Source organism: Colletotrichum chrysophilum (genome assembly GCF_026319265.1).
Source record: "Colletotrichum chrysophilum strain AFK26 chromosome Unknown scaffold_125, whole genome shotgun sequence".
Lineage (NCBI taxonomy): Eukaryota > Fungi > Ascomycota > Sordariomycetes > Glomerellales > Glomerellaceae > Colletotrichum > Colletotrichum chrysophilum.
In genome coordinates, this window is record NW_026517412.1 from 81,079 (window position 1) to 99,897 (window position 18,819).

Here is an 18,819-nt window from a genome sequence, read left to right on the forward strand (position 1 = left end):
TGTGCCCTTTATACATGCCCCTTAAGCTTCAAGCAGTCTGGTATCTCGCGCTTTTATGGCTATTCGGGTCATTCTAAAACACATTCTGTGCGGTTGCTTCGATGTCTTCCTGCAACGTTTGCTATGACTTGGAGCCCAGCTCAGAGAATCCTAGCAATGGCTATGTCTACAAGATCTCTGATATTCAAAACGCCTCCTACAATGGTTGCAAGACCTGCAAGCTCTTGCTGAACAGTTGTATCGGCCTGTTGGGTGAATCATTTTCATCCCTCGACTACAACATCAAGATCAGGCTGTGTTCTGAACGGGAGCCTCATTTCCAAACTGAAAACTTTGTGATATGGGGCTTTGGGATGGGATGCACCCACGTGAAACCTTCTGGTTAGTGCTCCGGGGTTCAGACATCCAAACACGATCTGGATAGGGATTTGTGATCACTGACACCGGGTAGAGGAGAATTGCCCATGGGCTGGCAAGAGCCTCGAGCCAGCTAAAGGTTGCTGTGTCAATCTGGATGACTACATTCACTTTATCCGTGCCAATCTGGCAATATGTGCTGGCTCGCACAAACTGTGCTCGTCCATCTCAGCTTCGAAAACATCATATACGCCTACAAGACTTGTACGTGTGGGCTCTTTCGAGCACGACGTATTTCTCGTCGAAACTGGCGACCAAGGGAAAGCATACGGTGATTACTGCAATTATGTTGCTCTAAGTCACTGCTGGGGTCAGCATCAACCTGCCAAGACAACGAAGGCCACCCTCGGTCGCTACAAATCGCGACTAATCTGGGCCGATCTGCCAAAGACCTTTCAAGATGCCATCACTGTTACCCGTGCACTAGGGATAGACTTTATCTGAGTCGATTCTTTATGCATGATTCAAGATGACCCCGATGACTGGGCTAAAGAAGCCAGCCAAATGGCTTCCATCTATCGGAATGCCTACATCACCATCGCGGCGACATCAGCGGCTGGTGGAGAAGAAGGCTTTTTATACGACCGGAGGCGACGAATCTATAAGTCTACTGCCGAGGTGAGCGGGAAAATACGGCATTTCTTTACCCGGTGCTTCATCGACCACTCTTCGTTTTCGAGGCCTGATATGGCCAGATTAAGTCGTCCTTTACCACTGATCACTCGAGGCTGGTGTCTTCAAGAACAGATACTGTCGCCACACGTGGTTCATTTTACCAGGCAGGAACTGATGTGGGAGTGTCATGATGGTGTAGTCTGCGAGTGTAGCGGCAAGATTCCGGGCTCATACATCAAGATGGAAATCGGAAAGATCTTCACGAGTGCCTCACCAACCGGCCTGTCGAAGATATGGACAAAGATTCTTGAAGAGTATTGTCAACGACAACTTACGTTTCCGAAAGACAGACTACCAGCACTTTCAGGCGTTACTGAAGACTTTGACAGACACGGGGTGATGGGTAGATATCTCGCTGGACACTGGGAGCGAGATCTCCCTTTCTCTTTGCTATGGGTCAGCAAAGCAAGCATTGGACGACGGGAAACTAGGCCTTCCGCCACGTCTTCACTATCTACAAAATCATCAACCCCATCTTGGTCATGGGCATCACTCGAGGCGGCGGACATGTCCTGGCAAAGATGGGTTCCAGAGCTTGAGAGCGAAGTGGAGATTCTGGAAGCGTCCTCTAGTCCAAATACTGCTGATCTTCGAGGACAAGTATCCGAAGGCCACATAACCTTTCGTGGGCAGGTATTTGTGGTAGAAGTGGCTGATTATCACCCTGTGCTGGACTGTACGACACTGAGGCACTGCAGGTCCTTCGCCACAGACCAAGGCAGTGATGCGAATGCTGTGGAATGTTTCTTCCAAGGAGACGTGAACATCATCCAAAGGCCTGCTGCAGATGAGGTCCTATTGTTCCTCGTCCTTGCCTCAAGATTGAAGTCGGAATCTGGGAACCGGAGCTTTTCCGGGATATACCTGCTGGCTTCCGAACGGCCAGCCTGTTCTGAGGCTCGGAAGCTGAAAGACCGGACCGGGTGTGACTATGTGGCGGTGAGAATTGGGGCAGGGGCCTCGAACTCTGCGGTGGACTACACAACTTCCACCACAAGGATTGTCACAATCATTTGATTGGGTTGTTCTCACAGGAGTCAGCACTGATCTGATTGATTATTTAGAAGAGTGTGATTAGGAGCGAAGAGCTAAAGATCTACTACTCGTGAGTAGTAAGCTTCAGAAGTCGTTCAAGCCACCTGGCGCCCTTCCGTTTAACTCGAGAAAGCCGTTGAGCATTTGTTCAATCTCATAATGTCCGAATAACACCCACAAGGCTAGACATGCACAAAGCCAGTATCATATCTCCATTGACGGGGAATTGAACCTCGGCCTAGGGCTTTTCAAAAAATGTGGTTGTGCAGGTTTGTAAATTCAACCCATTCGAAATCACGCACACATTTCATGTTTTCGCACATAACAAAGAACATTTAAATTATGATGCAAATATGGAACGATTTTCCAGTCTTGAAAATAAAAGAACGACTCCACTTCTCTATTCTAAGATAGGTCGATTATCGCTGAAGTCGTTCACATAGTTACCTTTCCTCCCTCCCCCATTAACCACAAAGGATTGATTTAAGTTCGCAGTGCATCAACAGAGAACACTTCGAAGAGCAAAAAGGGCAAAAATGAACTGAATACTCCTCGACGGGGAATTGAACCCCGGTCCCCGGCGCTTTGCCGTAATGACAAGCCGATATCCTCACCACTAGACTATCGAGGATGATGGTTGCTGTGAAGCGATGTGGGTTGAGGCCCGCAGAGGACTCATGACCCGCACCAGCACCCCACGCCTAAGCCTAGAACAATTTGCAATTGAATTGCTGGTTTCTAGAAACTCGGTACCTACTCGCTGTTGAGAGAAGCCCTCAATTCGGTCTCCTTATGCGAATCGAATAGAGAGCGACGGAGTTGTCACCCGCAGCTCGCATTGAGATTATTGGAGACTCCCATGTTGATGGAGACAGATTGAACTTCAAATCGTTGACCCCACCCGCAATGTCACTGCTCGCCCATCTCCGCGAGTGGACTCATATATCTCTTCCGGGAGCTGAACAAGTGACATGCATCTCAGAATACTTCCCATTCGAGAATGATTGGTATCTGTTGGTGAATGATGCACAATGTCTCAGACTACCACAGCCAGGCCAAGTCAGTGAGAGCTGCCCGGTTCCATTGGACGAGAGGAAAAGCTTGGCCCTCGCTATCGCCACGTGCAGCCTAGCTTGCCGCGCGATGAAGATCTCTCTCATCGAGTCTTCTCAAGATAAAGCTAGCTCGTCAGCACCGGTTGGCTGGTTTCCGAACGCTGAAAGCCTGCGCCGCAACTCTGAAGGATTCAGCCCCGCCTTACCCGATCAGGATAATGACCTGGCCAAGACCTGCACTCCGCCCCCCTGGTCTCACGCCCCACTTCTTCGATGTCATCTCCAAGCTGAAAGTCCGTCCGATCACTTAATAAACTCATCCCCAAACGGCAGACGTGCATGGAGGTGCCGTCGATTACTTGCAATAGCCCAAAACGTGCCATCAGTCACTTCGGGTCACTATTCTGAGAAACAAACAATGACCTCGACAGCTCGTCGGATAGCGCTGGCCACAACGGCAGACCGCCCTGCCGCCGGCGGTGGAAGAAAGCAGTGTTGGGAATGCCAGCGTCGTCGTGTCGTCTGCGACGCCGTTCGTCCCGTATGCGGTAAGTGTAAGGCGACTGGCGTCGTATGTCCTGGCTATGAGGACAAGAAACCATTGACGTGGCTGGCACCCGGCAAGGTCAAGACTCGCACCTGGAAGCGGAAGAAGCCTGCCACAACGAAGGAATCGTCAAAGACGACCTCCGAGCAGGACAGTAGTCCTGATTCTAACAAGGCGGTTACGCGAGCAGGCTCGCAGATGGTCCATCTCTTTCCCCCTTCCCCTGGAATGGAATTTCGGTCGGAGGTGTGTGACATTATCGAGGCGACTTCGTACTGTGAGCGACCAGCATCCGTGGGTATTGGGCCTGTATGTATGTGCTAACTTTTTACTCCACACTGTAGGGAACGAGTCTGTCTACCCGTCCTTTGAAACGACCCAGTTGATGAAGAGCCCGTGGATCATACCGGTTCGGTTCATCCACTACATGCCTGCCGCCACCCGGCACGCTCTGGTGTCCATGGCCATCGAGCACCGCATGCTGCGCTTGTCAAAAAAGAAGACCGACCCCTTCATGATGGAAATCCGAGCGCGGTTCCACCATCATCGATGTTTGGCGATACAAGCTCTCAACGAAGACGTTTGCAACGACGCGACGCGCGGAACAGACATGACTATGGCCAGTGTTATGGTCTTCTTATACGCAGATGTGAGTCTATACGAATGATGGGGGTCTCTCATGATTGCTGACTGATGCTAGCTGATGGGTTCGGCAACCGCGTCCAACTGGAGACACCACCTGAACGGGTACAAAAGTCTAGTCGACATTCGAGGCGGGTTTGAGAGCGTGTACCGCCTGACACCTTACATGGCACCCATGCTGCTTTTCCCCAAAATGTGAGTGGCCAGTTGGATTCCCCTGCATCCCCATTCGGAGTACAATTTCTTTGAGATCATGTCACTTGAACAATTAAACTAGACCTGGGCATCTGACATGCAAACAGCGTGGAAACCTTCGCAAACTCAACGAGTCCAGCAGACGACCAATCAGAGCCAAATCACAGCTACGATAATATCGACTTGATAGCTGAGCTTTTTCAGTCGGGTTACTACCCGTTCCTTCCATGCCCCGTGGATTTGTTCACCGACATCATCCGCATCAACTATCTCCGCTACCTGATAGCGACGGACAGTCTTCCTGAAGATATGGGAACTCCACAGTCTGCTTCGGAAGACTTGATAGAAGACGTCATCGAATTCTCGCCCGAGACGTGGGTCGAAACAAGGGATGCCGACGTCAAGGAAGAGCTCTTGCTTATGGCTCAGGCCTACCAGTCTGCTATTGCGCTGTATGCCATATCGTCACTTCAGGGCCTCAGGGCGTTGCCTTCTTCCGCAGGCTGGAGAGCTGTGAGAACTATTCACTATGGCCGGCTCATTTCTCTCCTCGAAAAGGCGGCGGAGGCGCCGCTGATGAAGAACTGTGTCGAATGGCCCCTCATTGTTGCCGGCTTCGAGGCGTCTACTGGGAGTGCGACTGGGAGAGTGATGGTAGTGAAACAGCTAGTTTCGATGAGCCAAGATTTGGGTACTTATCTGCCTTTGGCTGCTGTCGGGATGTTGGAGAAGTTTTGGTCTTCGGGAAAGAGAACGTGGGATGACTGTTTCGATGAGCCATATGCGCTGTTCGCTTAGAGATGCGTAGAATAATGCAGCGGAACCACCTTTTGGTATCGAATAAACTGCGGGCGACGCTGATAGAACACGGGTGTGTGCGGGTACGCGGTACACCATAATACAGGTCAGACATTCTTTCTCTGTTTCAGCTAGAGATTTTTCCTTGTGAGAATTTGGGTCAATCATGGGACCGTGGCCGGGGAACCGGCCCAGCAGTTGATGAGATCCAATAGCGTATCGAAGTGCGTCGCCGCGCCGCATCACAACAATGATGCCATTGGTAGCCGTAAGGCACGGCAACCTCGGGCATCTGATTGGTTGTCAACTTGAGCCCGAAATAAGGCATCCATTTCCCCTCCTTCCTTATCTCTTCCCCGCCTGGCCTCAGATCAATGCTGATGTCTATCGGCCGCGATGGCGACGTTTGGTTTCAGCGTCGGAGACTTCTTGGCTGGCGCCGAGCTTGCTATTAAGTTGATCAAAGCTCTTTCGGACTCATCAGGCGCTGGGCGAGAGTGTCGCGAGCTTATGGCAGAACTGAACGTAATTCATAAGGTCCTGCTGCAAGTCGATCAACTAAGCACGTCGAACAAGCTGGGAAAACCGACAATGAACGCAATCGCCTTCGCCACTAGAAACGTCAATCAAAAGATGACATCCTTCTTGGAGGAGGGAGAGCGTTACCATCAAAGTCTGAAGCTTGGGGGCTCTGGGAATGCTGTCAAGGATACTCTCAACAAAGGAAGGTGGGCGATTTGCATGCCAGAAAAGGTGAGTCAGAAAATGATTGAACCATGATGTAGAGTGATATTGACTTCAGATGCGTAACCCTTAGGTGGAGAAGCTAAGAATGTCGCTGGCGTCTTCGCTCTCTATTATCAATACCATGGTTTCGATGGCTTGTAATCGGCAAGTTCGCTGTGATTGGATGCTATACAAGGAGCTTCCACTAATATCTGATCTTGATGACAGAGATAATGCAGGATATTCAGACACACTGGTCACACAGGAGACGAGCAAGCCGACCAGTGTCGATTATTGGCCAGGTATTAAGTTGCATGCCCATGTCGGCTCTCAACAACTCTTGAACATCAATAATGGCGACTTTTGCCCTGTCAAAAATCCCGCAGTGTTCTTCAGGGCCGGTCAAATATTTTCAACACCAATCACTTCAGCATTCGTGGTCGATATCAAGTCTGCTCATTGGACAATTGGGAACTCTCCCCTAGGGCCTGTCTCGGATTTCGGACACGAAGAGCGTCTAGAACAACGAAAGCGCAGGCTCAATCAAATCAAAGACTTGTCTTTGAAACAAATGTCGCGATTTTGTCGACGTATTCCCTTGCAACGCCACAAAGTTAGCTGTCTGCTCTGTCAGCCATATGCTGAGGACGATTATGAGCCGGTAACTTCATACACCAAAGAAGAATGGGCAGTATTCCATTTACGGTTTGCCCATTGGAACTTCTATTTCGCCATTTCGTCCGCGTCATGGCCAATTCCCAAGTATCTTGTCGCACAAGAAGTCATACGAAGATTGCCTATGGATGATACCTTTTCTCTGGACGACTGGATTCTCCTTGAGGACCTTACGACTGGGCAATTAATCATCACAGACGATGAAATTTGCAACTATGCCTTGCGCTTCCATCGAGAAACCCGGCGGTGTTTTTGAAGTGGACCTTCATCCGCCTTGGAAGTATCAATGTTGTGCGCTGTCAGTGCCTCCTGGGCGGAAGAACGAAGGCGAGAAGATGCATGCACCAATTCAAGGCCCAGTACTCATCCGACGCTTTGTAGTGGTTCGAGAGGGAAAATGGGGATGCCTGTGCTTAGAAATCCATACGTAAGTTTATTACACGCTGCAATTCATAAACGTCAGCAAGTCAGACCAGGCGCCACAAAGCTAAAACTTGTTTTCGATCCAGACATGCAGGAAGAGGAGCCGGCGGAGAAGATGACCAGCACCTCTATGCGATCATTCACAGCGTCTCCGCAAGTGCAATCAAGTCAATTTTGACCCCCAGACTTAACAAATTGGCTCTTTTTTCTAGCGTTTTTGATTACTTACCTAACTTATAATTACAACAAGTTAATTACTATATAAAGTGACATCATATAGACTTCCTAATCGGGTAATTTTGAGGCTATCTACAGCCTTAGAAGCCCTCCTAGGGCCCCCTAAAAGGTCCCTCAAGAAGGACCCAGGCCTCAAGAAGGCCCCCCAGAAGGCCCCCTAGAAGGCCCCCTAGAGGCCCCCCCTCTCCTAGAGGGCCCCCTAAAGGGGGGCCCTCACATATACCAATATAGCTAGCTGTCCTAATGAGTAGGATACTAGCTAATCTGAGGCCTCCTATTAGCTAGATTACAAGACATTAAGTTAGTTAAGTTAATTGGAGGGGGTTGAATTGACTACTTAAGGGATAGCGATAGCCTCACTTTGACTAGTTGACTTGAATAGTTTGCCAATCCGATTGCACTTGCGGAGACGCTGATCATTCATCCTGGAGACCCGTCACCTAAGCCCTTGCCAACAGAGCCGGGAGTCATACTTCCACCGATCAAAATGCAGCCAGTCCACCCGTCGACTACCCTCCCTCGATCTGCCAGAATCCATTTTGGCCGCACGTATTTTGTCGATCATCATATTCAAGTACGGGATCTTGGCCTAATACACCCCGTGTCTATGGAGGACCTGGAGTATCATTTCGTGAGCAACGTTACGAAAGTATCAGCGCAAGACGGGGACAAACAAATCTTGCAGAAGATTAAAGAAAAGGCATCGCAAAAGCCCATTGAAGCGGTGGATTTGGAAAGCGCGAACAATATTTGCCAAGCCATTGGCAAAGTTCTTGGGACAAAGTTTTCGCCGGTATTTCATCCGCCACCTGAGTTACTGGATTGATAGAGCCGCAATTTTGCGCCTGAAATGATAGAAAAGCAAATAACTTAGAATAGTGACTCATCTGAATCCTGTGCCTTTACCTCCTTCTCTTCGTAACAGTCTTCGGCGTTTTGCCATTTCCCCTTCATTCCTACCTAGTTGGAACGGCAAATGTGCTACGTGAAGAAAGCAGCCTTGTTCAAAGGCATTCGATCAAGAAGTAATTTAACCCTCGTACCTTTCGCGTTATCTTAGCTACCTCTAACAATGTATGTTTTCTGTGAAGGTGGAACAATAAGAGGCGGCCCACCGTCATTCGGGACCCACAATTCCAAATCCGTCCGCGCGACGGCGGACGAAACGCGGACGAACTCCATCCCCCAAACATCATCTCGTCCGGCTAGAGTCGAACGAACAACATCATGCACCACACCTTCTTCATCGATACTTTCTGCCAGGGTATCATGCAATGACTGCGACGCCGGATACGACCACCGGCAGCAGCCGTCACACAGCCTCGGAGCGGGCCGCCACGAAACGTCGAGCCGTCCGTAAGGGGACACGGAGCTGCTGGGAATGCCGGCGACGCAAGATCCGCTGCCTGTTTGACGAAAACGGTCCTCGCGACACGTGTCGGAGTTGCTGGCAGAAGGGCACGCCGTGCGTGGGCCAGGAGTTTCCGGAGGATCACCTGCTGCGGACGCAGGCCCCGGTCGGCAATGTTGGGGACCGTTTGGGCCGGATGGAGAGGCTGGTTGAGCAGCTGTATCGGAAGAATTCGAGGGAGTCTACTCAACAGATCGATGAAGAGGATGAGATTGGGGTTGAGTCGAATTGGGGAATCTCTGTGTCGCTGGGGTCTCCACAGCGTGATGCTGATGTTGAGGAGCTCGGCGAGGACCAGAGGATTGCTCACAGCCATGCCACATCATGTGTACAAGTGCGTTCGCAGCCGGCCACTGCGCATGAAAATGTTCCTACAAACTCAAAGTCACCGTCTTGTACATCGACGACAGAAGTACAGGCCATCAATGGCGAATCACAACGGACATCTCAGCCGCCACCCCATCAGAGCCACCACACATCGACTCTTCACCAACCTTCCCTGAACGGACCCCTAGCAACCCTTTCTAAAGATCTCGCCGCCGCCTTGCCGTCGAAAGAAGATTGCGAAATCATACGCGAACTGTACTCAGATGCCGACCTCGTGTTTCAACTCTTGCTCACGCCGCATCAAGTCCTTGAAAGTCTTCAACCAGAACCAGTAGAGCACTTCGTCGCGGGCTTATACCACCTCATGCATCCTGTCCTCTTGGCCAAAAGGATGCTCACACTAGCCACAATGTTGCAGAGGATCCCGTCCACCTACAAGTGCACGCCCTCAACCTCAGCAACCCCACGCAAGATCATGGAGCGACTCGCCGATGCGGCGATTTCGCTGGTCTGTGAAAACAACAATCTGATGGGAACCATCGACGCTCTTCAGTGTGTCATTCTCCAAACCGTGTATCTGGCAAACGGTGAAAATCTCAGACTATCTCTCTTGGCCTGCCGTAGAGCAGTATCAATCGCCCAACTCATGGGCATCCACCGCCCCCACGACCAATCGCCCGTCGAGACAGTCGACCCCTCCGGTGCCCCTGATACTCGCTTCGTCTGGTTCCGGATAGTCTATATTGAACGTTTTATCTGCCTGCTCTTAGGCTTGCCGGACAGCACCAGAGACCACCACTCCGGCCTGGCCTCGGACGGAACTATCCTTCCACCCCTCGACGATCATCCATTAGGCAGGCTTGAGCAGGTACACTGCGCAGTTTCATCCAGAATTATTCAAAGGAATCAGAAAGACTCTCATGCCAGCATGTTCGAAACAACTCATACTCTCGACCTCGAAATGCGCATGGCAGCCGCCGCTATGCCGCCAAGATGGTGGACTCTCCCTAAGTTCACCTCACTCGGCAGTAAAGCACTCAACTTGGTGACAGAAAGCCTGCGTCTCTGCGGCCAAATATTTCACTACTTCCTTCTGGTTCAGCTCCATCTCCCCTTTATGCTTCGCAGCACACCCTCTGGTGCGGCAAGCACCAGCAGAATCGCCTGCGTCGATGCATCCCGCGAAATACTCTCGCGGTTTGTGACTATACGCAGCGCCATAGGTGTGTGTAGCATCCCCGATGCCGCAGATTTCTTCGCCCTCATAGCCGCCATGACTCTTCTCCTGGCTCATATTGATGCGCGCAGACGGGATGGTGGGAACGATGTGCTGGCGCACCAGAGACATACAGATCGTGACAAGGTAGAAGAGACGCTGGAGCTGATGCGAGAGGGTAGCTCGACGTCGACCGACATGCTGGCGATGAAAAGTGCGGATGTCCTGGTGAGGCTACTAGATATCGAGGCTCATGCAGCAAGATGCTCAGCATTTACTGCAAACTCAACAACTGGCTCGATGTTGACACCATCTTCGGAAAGCAGAGATGTTCATGGGGGGGAGTCGAGTATTCTGCGGCTCAAGATCCCGTGCTATGGCACCGTCACTATCTCGCCCGATGCGCTGCTTTCGCGTGAGCCTTTCAGGCCGATCAATCAACAAGTCCAGCAAGAACAAGGGCGTATCGATGCTTGTACCGCTTCGGCCGTTTCGCCGGCTGCGCTGATGGAGATGGATGAGACAACCGGAGCAGGACCTGGACCAAGCGTGCCTTTCAGCTCCGATCAAGGTCTCCTATTGCATCCAAGCACTGAGGGCAATTGGCTCACAGATGGCCCAAGCCATCAGCTTTATGGTTCTGGGTTCTCTGTAGGAGTGGAAGACTGGGCATTTCAAGGAGTGGATGCGGCATTCTTTGACAGCATGATTAGGGGGTTCGAGGAATCGGACTCAACATGAGGTATTAGTTATCAATGTTGTAATTGACTGGGAGACTTCGAAGGTACTTGTAAGTTTTTAACACAATGTTACAATACCATTATCCAATTTGCTATGGCGCAATCTGTCGCCGGAGTCAAAAAAGAAAAGTGACCAGTTTCTTGCTGTGCGTCGCTTCCATCTTGATTCCATGCACCCAATAGGCTTCCAGATAACGGTATTCCCCAGACAGAACAAATTTTGTTTTCAGACGAAATACTCGGATCGATTGCAAGTACAACAACCTGCCTCTTTTGAAACAAAGAGAGTGGCCCATTCGCTCTGTTCCAACCGACATGCGGCACAGAATGCAGCTGCCTGCGCCAACACACCAGTGGCAACACCCAAACGCCGAAAGCCCCCAGGCAGCCGAATAACACACAGAAGTCCCAAGCCATCTGCTCTGTTCCTGCAGCAGCCATCATTCTTTTTCCACCGTGTAAACATCACGTAAAGCGACGAAGGGCGCCAACCGACATCGCCCGAATTTGTAATGCGGGATCCACCCAAACTGAGAAATGTCGCGGCGTGACTCAAGATGGCCTGTCCCACCACGCACAAACACATGTATCACACGTGAACTCCAGGCTTCTTCAAAACGGATAGGCAGTCGCTTACCAGGTGCAGGCATCCGTTTAACAAGACCGTGTCGGTGGTCTGGGCCCCTCCGGAGGTTTGGGCCGAAAGGCGGCGGAGGGGCCGAGGAGTCCGGACGAATCAAGGGGTAGGCATTTTCGGCGTTAAGAGACATGTTGTTTCGGCAATGGTACTTGATAAATGGTGGATATGTCCCTGGAAATACTCAGGTGAAGACACTGGTTCTTTGTACCCCCTTTCCATCATCTCAGTCAAGTATTCCTGCATTCATTATGCGTGAGATTGTAAGTATTGCGTCGTCATCGTCGTAAGCTGGGAAAAATGTGACGAAGTCTTACTGACGAATGTCCTCAACAGATCCACCTCCAGACTGGCCAATGTGTAAGTCAACATCTACCCTACTTTGTCGATGCTTTGCTGATGGCTTCGCACAGGGCAACCAAGTCGGAACCGCCTTCTGGTACATCCCCTAAGCGTCCCTCCTGAGACTCGAGCTTACACCGAGTGACTGCACAGGCAAACAATCCATGATGAACATGGCCTGGACCAAGATGGCTACTTCCACGGCGAATCCACGCAACAGTCCGACCGCCTGAGCGTCTACTTCGCCGAAGCCTCCAACAACAAATACGTCCCCCGCGCGGTCCTCGTGGACCTCGAGCCGGCCACAATGGACGCGATCCGCTCGGGCCCGCTGGGCAACTTCTTCCGTCCGGATAACATGGTTCACGGCCAGTCCGGCGCCGGCAATAACTGGGCCAAGGGGCATTATACCGAAGGCGCGGAGCTGGTGGATCAAGTCCTAGACGTCGTGCGGCGCGAGGCCGAGACGTGCGATTCCTTGCAGGGATTTCAGATCACGCATTCGCTGGGCGGCGGAACGGGCTCGGGCATGGGCACGCTGCTCATCGCCAAGGTGAGAGAAGAATTTCCGGACCGGATGATGGCTACTTTTTCGGTGCTGCCGTCGCCCAAAGTGTCGGAGGTCGTCGTGGAGCCGTATAATGCGACGCTATCGGTCCATCAACTTGTCGAAAACAGCGATGAGACATTTTGTATCGACAACGAAGCGTTGTACGATATCTGTCGCCGGACGCTGAAGCAGGCGCATCCGTCGTACGGGGATCTGAATAAGCTGGTGTCGAGGGTGATGTCCGGGCTGACGACGGGGTTCCGCTTCCCCGGACAGCTGAATGCGGATCTAAGGAAGTTGGCCGTGAATCTGGTGCCGTTTCCGAGGCTGCATTTCTTCACTGTTGGGTTTGCGCCGTTGACAACTGCGGCGGCGTACCAGAATCTCGGGGTGGCGGAGCTGACGCAGCAGATGTTCGATCCGAAGAATGTCATGTCGGCCTCGGATTTCCGGAACGGGCGGTTCTTGACCTGCTCTGCGATTTACCGCGGAAAGGTTTCGACGAAGCAGATTGAGGAGCAGATTCGAGGTGTGCAGGCGAAGAACTCGGCGTATTTCGTTGAGTGGATTCCGAATAATGTGCAAACTGCGCACTGTTCTATCCCACCTGTTGGAATGAATGCTTCCTCGACTTTCATCGGAAATTCAACGGCTATTCAGGACATTTTCAGGCGGGTTGGGGACCAGTTTAGTGTCATGTTTCGCAGAAAGGCGTTCTTGCATTGGTACACTGGGGAAGGCATGGATGAGATGGAGTTCACGGAGGCGGAGTCCAACATGAACGATCTCGTATCGGAATATCAGCAGTATCAAGACGCTGGTATGGATGATGACGAGGCTGAGAAGGCATATGACGAGGAGGAGCCAGTGGAGGAGTAAATGGAATTAACGCGTTAATCTCGCACGTTTGGCGTTGAAATCTCTGCAATGAATGTTTATTACTCATTGATTATCTAGACTGTGTATGTAAAATTAGGAAATAATCTCTTCTGCATCCCAAAACTGTTCTCCCTTTTCCTCGCCATCGCCAAGAAGTACCAACTTGCGCTCTATGCCGAGATCTTCAAGAAGATCTTCATATTGAACTAAGCGCTCCCGACTCTGAGCTGCAGCCGCTTCAGCTGGCGTACATCTCCTGCCCTAGATTGACTCGGGGATATGACTCCAAAACGGCCTGGACTCTGCATAAGGATTCGAGCCGACCTCAAGAAGATGCCGAGTAATGTCTCTGTGGCCAGCCGAGGCCGCAATATGTAGTAAAGTCCAACCTCGCTCATCCGTGTCGAAAATAACGGACTGTGGGTAATGTCGCATAAGTTCAATCAGAGTTCCCAGGTTCCCGTAGAAAACAGAGTGAAAGACTGCTGACCACCCAAGGGGAAGCTGTTTGATCATCAAATCAGCGCCGAGCTTGATTACTCTCCGCACTTCAAGGTCAGTGCCGTAGGCCGCCAGTCGGTGGAGCAATGTCCAGCCCCACTTGTCAATGAGATTTAACTCAATATCATCTGCCCTTGCCAAAAGGTTGATCTGGTCCAGCATGCTCCCCTGACCCATCTTCGTGATTGGCCATAGATAGAATATAGCAGACCATCCATTCATGCTAATGTGGTTCACATCAGCCCCTCGGGAGACCAGTCTCTCTACTATGTCTAATTTCCTGAGTCTAATAGCCCACTGAAGCGGGCTCCTGTAAAACGATTAGTCGAATATTGCAAACGAAATAATTAGCCGACTTCGCATTTTCTTACGTTTGTTTTTCCCCGAACGTCGTATTAACATTGATTCCATTGTCCAGCAGAAACTCAACAACCTCCTTGCTACCGCCCTTAATGGCAGACTATCTTGTGTTGGGATACCACGAAAGTTGAACACTGGGGTGTACTTACCGTCATAAGGGACCACCTTTGGCTCGTTATGTCACCCAATGTAGCCTTGCCCGGTTTGAGTTGCTGCTTCAACGTGAAGAGATCGCCCCTGCCACAGGCAATCATAGCAGCGGAGTCTTCCGCAACGATGCAGCCGAGCGAAATGACCGAGGGCGCTACAAGAGATAGGAACTGACAGTAGGGAGCCTTTTGGAGAGCTATCTGTCCCCCTAGACTATAAATCCCCGGAACAATTGGTAATTGAAAGGCCAGAACATAATGTTTCAATGAGCCGTTTGACCATACCTCCGAGATTTTCACGAGTGAAATGTGACAACCTAGCCATCGAAGCCAGCCTGGGAAGAAAAGGACGTAGTAAGAAATATTCTGAGGATGTTCTTGTGTTACAGGATATCGGGGGGACCCAGCTGTCAAGACTGGTTCGGTGTTGCGACTGCCCTCCAATTTGTCAGATAAGTCGATGACAAGACTCTTTATGGAGTCGATTTCGAGAGCCATGTCGGACTACTCTTGGCTGATGAATCAAAAGTCAGTACACTGCTGGAAAAAGGATATGGCTTGCTTACAGTCCAATGATTTGGAAAAGAGTCTTCAAACTCGATTGCATAGTCTTCAGCTCATTCATTTGCTTTTCCACGTCTGGATGGCCAATAACTGCCCATCGAAGCAATTTACGCCTTCCATTTTGCGTCTCCAACTTTACACACGTCGTCTCAATTGACAGAAGTATGGCTTGAGCGGAGTCAAGGGTTGCCAGCACAGCCCGCTGACCATCTGGACTGATGTAACCTCTAGCACCGCGAGATATCAGTAGCTGTACGTGCTGCAATCCGCTGTGTATCAGATGCAGATCTGTCTCGATTGCGCTAAAAATCGCTGGCGCATCTTTGAGACGCTGGCGAATGGCCCTGGTAACTTTGACTGTGGACGCTGCGGCCTCGATCAATGCTACTATTGACGCTGCTAGCCCGATTGCTTCCATGGCGGTGTGTCGAACAGTCGAACGTAGCCAGGCATTCTGTGATGGACTGCCTTGGCTGCTTATATCAAAGGGTGGGCTTCCGTGGAGAAGAAGTTTCCCACAGAAATGATTGGCAGGATAATACGATTTCGTTCAAGATGCCGAATGGTCGTGCTGCCTAATGCTGCCCGCCTATCAGATGCGTATAAGACAGCCACCTTGGCGCTGACCGACTCCAAATTGAATGGGTCATTTTCCAATGCATGAGAAATGAGGCGAGCAAGCGGGAGGATCCGCTGTCGCCTGCCTTCGCGTTTGCCAACCAAATTACGATCGCTTAGACATTTCTGCCACCTCACGACGCAGCGGAGGCGATGCATCACGCCCTAAACATGCACGTGGCATGGTGACGAATTCTCGCAAGATTGCTGATAGTCTTGAGGATACATTTAAGATGCATTGGAATGGATCATGCTACTACCAGAAAAGGTCAATGCATACTGAGCCGTCGAAGATCTATCCTCCTCGCTGATCGGTGCTCGCTGATCGTTTCATAAGTCTATCGAGATAAAATCCCACCAGAGCAAACACCTCCTAATTTTAAGTGCGAGTAGCACTGAAGACTTTTTGAAATTGCCTCTACCTTTGAGTAGTAGGTGAGGCATGGCCGAACGTCCCAGGTTGACATTGAGAGCTAATATCGTAAAGCGGCTCCGGCGGGTCGGACAGCCCCAACCCAGTCCTGGACATCTACGTAAACGATACTGCTAGTGTGCCCGATCGTCTCACAAACGGTGGACGAAAATGAGATCAAAGATGATGATAAGGTCGCCCTCTCGTATTGCGCTCGATAGCTCATGGTCTAGGCTGCGTTTAGGAAGTCAACTCGCTTGATACGCTAGCACGTTAAGATTGCCCTTCACAGGCCACCTCACGCAGAAGGCGTTGATAAAAGGCGTTGGTAAACATTAAGTAGCATCAAAATAAGTGTTGGACCTCATCATGTACCCCATCCGCGGTCACATGCATATTCGCATCCTCCTAATACAATGGTGAACAGAATCTCGTTGTGATGGCTATAAACCTGGAAGGCTTGACACAAAAAGTCGAGACGGCTGGTACCGGCCGAAGAGGACCCACCGGCTTCCATCGGCTCGGGCCCGAAGCGAGGTTACGGGGGCTTGTGATGACTCAGCTCGGTGAAGTCAGTGTCGGTGAGAGCTTAGGTGGGGCTGGCAAATGGAATTGTCGTCATTGCTAATTCATTCTGCCGCTTCTTCCTCCACACAAGCTTCCACCAGGTATTTGGCCGTTGCACCTGGTCATGAACCACTCTTGAAGGCGCTTATTATCATTTTCAAGCGACTATCTGCCCGAAATGTCCAGCATTTGGGCCCTCAGCAGTCGAGCTCGCCTGCCCATGGCGGGGCCGATTCGAGCTTTTCGACCGTTGAACTTCTCGACGACGAGCGCCGCCCGCGCCGCCGAAATACGCGAAGTCTCCTCCCTTCCTCGAAGAATAGTTCCGAAGTACCGAGACCCTCCAAACTCGACTTCCGGCCTGCTGTCTCTGCACTGGCCGACACCACCACGAAATATCCTCCTCATGCCGAAGCTGCGGTCGCCCCAAGTCCTGCGTGCGACGATCGATTTTGCGAAGCACCTGAATAGCACATACACAGGCCTCAACCTGATTTTCGAGCCGCGAGTTGCGACGATGGTCCACGAGTCGCTCAACTTCCCCATCTACACCTGCGATCCCTCGAGTTTCCCCGACAAGATCGACATGATCACTACACTGGGCGGTGACGGAACGATCTTGCGCGCAGCCAGCCACTTCAGCATGTACTCCTCCGTACCACCGATCCTCGCTTTCAACTTTGGGACGATAGGGTTCTTGGCTGAATGGAAATTTGAGGAATACAAAAGAGCGTGGAGGGAGGCATACATGAGCGGCAGCGGGGTTGCGACCGAGGATTTGATGGGGCCGCACACGAGGGTTGCCAGTGGAGAGATGGAGCACGAGCCGAAGAACAAAGACAATGGATGGCACCACTCTCCTGGAAAGAGTATGGGTCCGAGCAGAGCGGCGAAGATTCTTCTTCGACACCGGTTGCGAGTCGGGGTCTTCGACACGAATGGTCAGAACATTAATAGCCAATTGCTGCCGACGACCAAGTCGCAGGCGCATCTCCCTGCGACACCACCAGAAGACACCATCTTGACAAAGCGCGACATACCGCAGCCTATCCACGCGCTCAACGAACTGCTCATTCACCGTGGCCCGAAACCACACCTCGCCCATATCGACATCTACCTGAACAACCGCTTCCTCACAGAAGCCGTCGCCGACGGCATACTCCTGAGCACGCCTACCGGCTCAACCGCTTACAGCCTCAGCGCCGGCGGTTCCATCATCCACCCCCTCGTCAAATCTCTCCTCATCACACCAATCTGCCCCCGAAGTCTCAGTTTCCGTCCGCTGGTGCTTCCCCTCAATACCAAAGTTACGCTCAAAGTCAGCAGCAAGAACCGCGATGGCGAGCTCGAGGTGAGTATCGATGGCAAGCGCAGCGCCGGCGCCCCGATCGGCACCGAAATTCGCGTCGAGGGTGAGATGGTAGGCGAGTCTGGCAGCGGCGACTGGAAAGGCGGCGTACCCTGTGTCATCTGCGGACCTGGTAAGGGCGACGCGGCCGAGTACGATGATGACGGCTGGGTTGGCGGTTTGAACGGGCTGTTGATGTTCAACTACCCCATCGGAAGGGGGCAGTGAATCTATTCTTGATACCCGAATGTAACACCAAAAGTCTTTCTGGATGGCGTTGGAGGGATCTTGCACAATGGCATTGCATGGGAAAAGGAATCGGCTTTCATCTTTGTGGGTAGTACTCATTCTTTCAGCTTCACAAAAGCAATGCACAACGGCGGACTGTTCGCTTTGAGCCAATTACAGCTAGACTTTGTTATGGAGTCTGTTTTTGAGCTCATGTTGATGTGATGGGGTCTTTGATCTCGAACATCGCTCTGGCTAACAATGGGGTTGTTTACAAACATTCGGCCTATATCATGAAGGCATCGTCGTAGCATTCCGAGTAATCGACTCCAACATCATCAGCTTTTCTCTCATCAACAATCAAACCATTAATCATATCTATTAGACTCACGACTACTACGTCTGCTCGTTACAACTTCATTTCAACCAATTATCACTCATCTTAACTAAGACGACGCCAGCGATAACGACAGACAAGACAACCGGGACAACGACAGAGGACAGAGACAACGACAGAGACGAAACTCCGATTTACACATAGCGTC

At 51.2% G+C, this 18,819-nt stretch overlaps 4 protein-coding genes and 1 non-coding gene across 5 annotated transcripts; 4 read left to right on the top strand and 1 right to left on the bottom strand.

Moving 5' to 3' along the window:
• Positions 1–2,675: 2,675 nt before the first annotated feature.
• Positions 2,676–2,758, bottom strand: COL26b_010952. The gene has a single exon. It is a non-coding gene; the product is annotated as a tRNA-Asp (tRNA).
• Positions 2,759–3,600: 842 nt separating this feature from the next.
• On the top strand, positions 3,601–5,364 carry COL26b_010953 (uncharacterized protein; the record flags this gene model as incomplete). Its single annotated transcript, XM_053183635.1, has 4 exons — positions 3,601–4,006; positions 4,074–4,378; positions 4,430–4,566; positions 4,734–5,364. 4 exons carry the CDS (start codon positions 3,601–3,603, stop codon positions 5,362–5,364), a joined length of 1,479 nt encoding a protein of 492 aa, XP_053032424.1.
• A 396-nt stretch (positions 5,365–5,760) lies between these two features.
• Positions 5,761–6,181, top strand: COL26b_010954 (uncharacterized protein; the record flags this gene model as incomplete). Its single annotated transcript, XM_053183636.1, has 2 exons — positions 5,761–6,117; positions 6,167–6,181. The coding sequence occupies 2 exons, from the start codon at positions 5,761–5,763 to the stop codon at positions 6,179–6,181; spliced, it is 372 nt and encodes a 123-aa protein (XP_053032425.1).
• Positions 6,182–12,007: 5,826 nt separating this feature from the next.
• Positions 12,008–13,527, top strand: TUB1_2 (alpha-tubulin; the record flags this gene model as incomplete). Its single annotated transcript, XM_053183637.1, has 4 exons — positions 12,008–12,019; positions 12,093–12,116; positions 12,170–12,195; positions 12,252–13,527. 4 exons carry the CDS (start codon positions 12,008–12,010, stop codon positions 13,525–13,527), a joined length of 1,338 nt encoding a protein of 445 aa, XP_053032426.1.
• Positions 13,528–16,876: 3,349 nt separating this feature from the next.
• COL26b_010956 (uncharacterized protein) lies at positions 16,877–18,274 on the top strand (the record flags this gene model as incomplete). Its single annotated transcript, XM_053183638.1, has 1 exon — positions 16,877–18,274. The coding sequence occupies one exon, from the start codon at positions 16,877–16,879 to the stop codon at positions 18,272–18,274; it is 1,398 nt and encodes a 465-aa protein (XP_053032427.1).
• Positions 18,275–18,819: the final 545 nt, after the last annotated feature.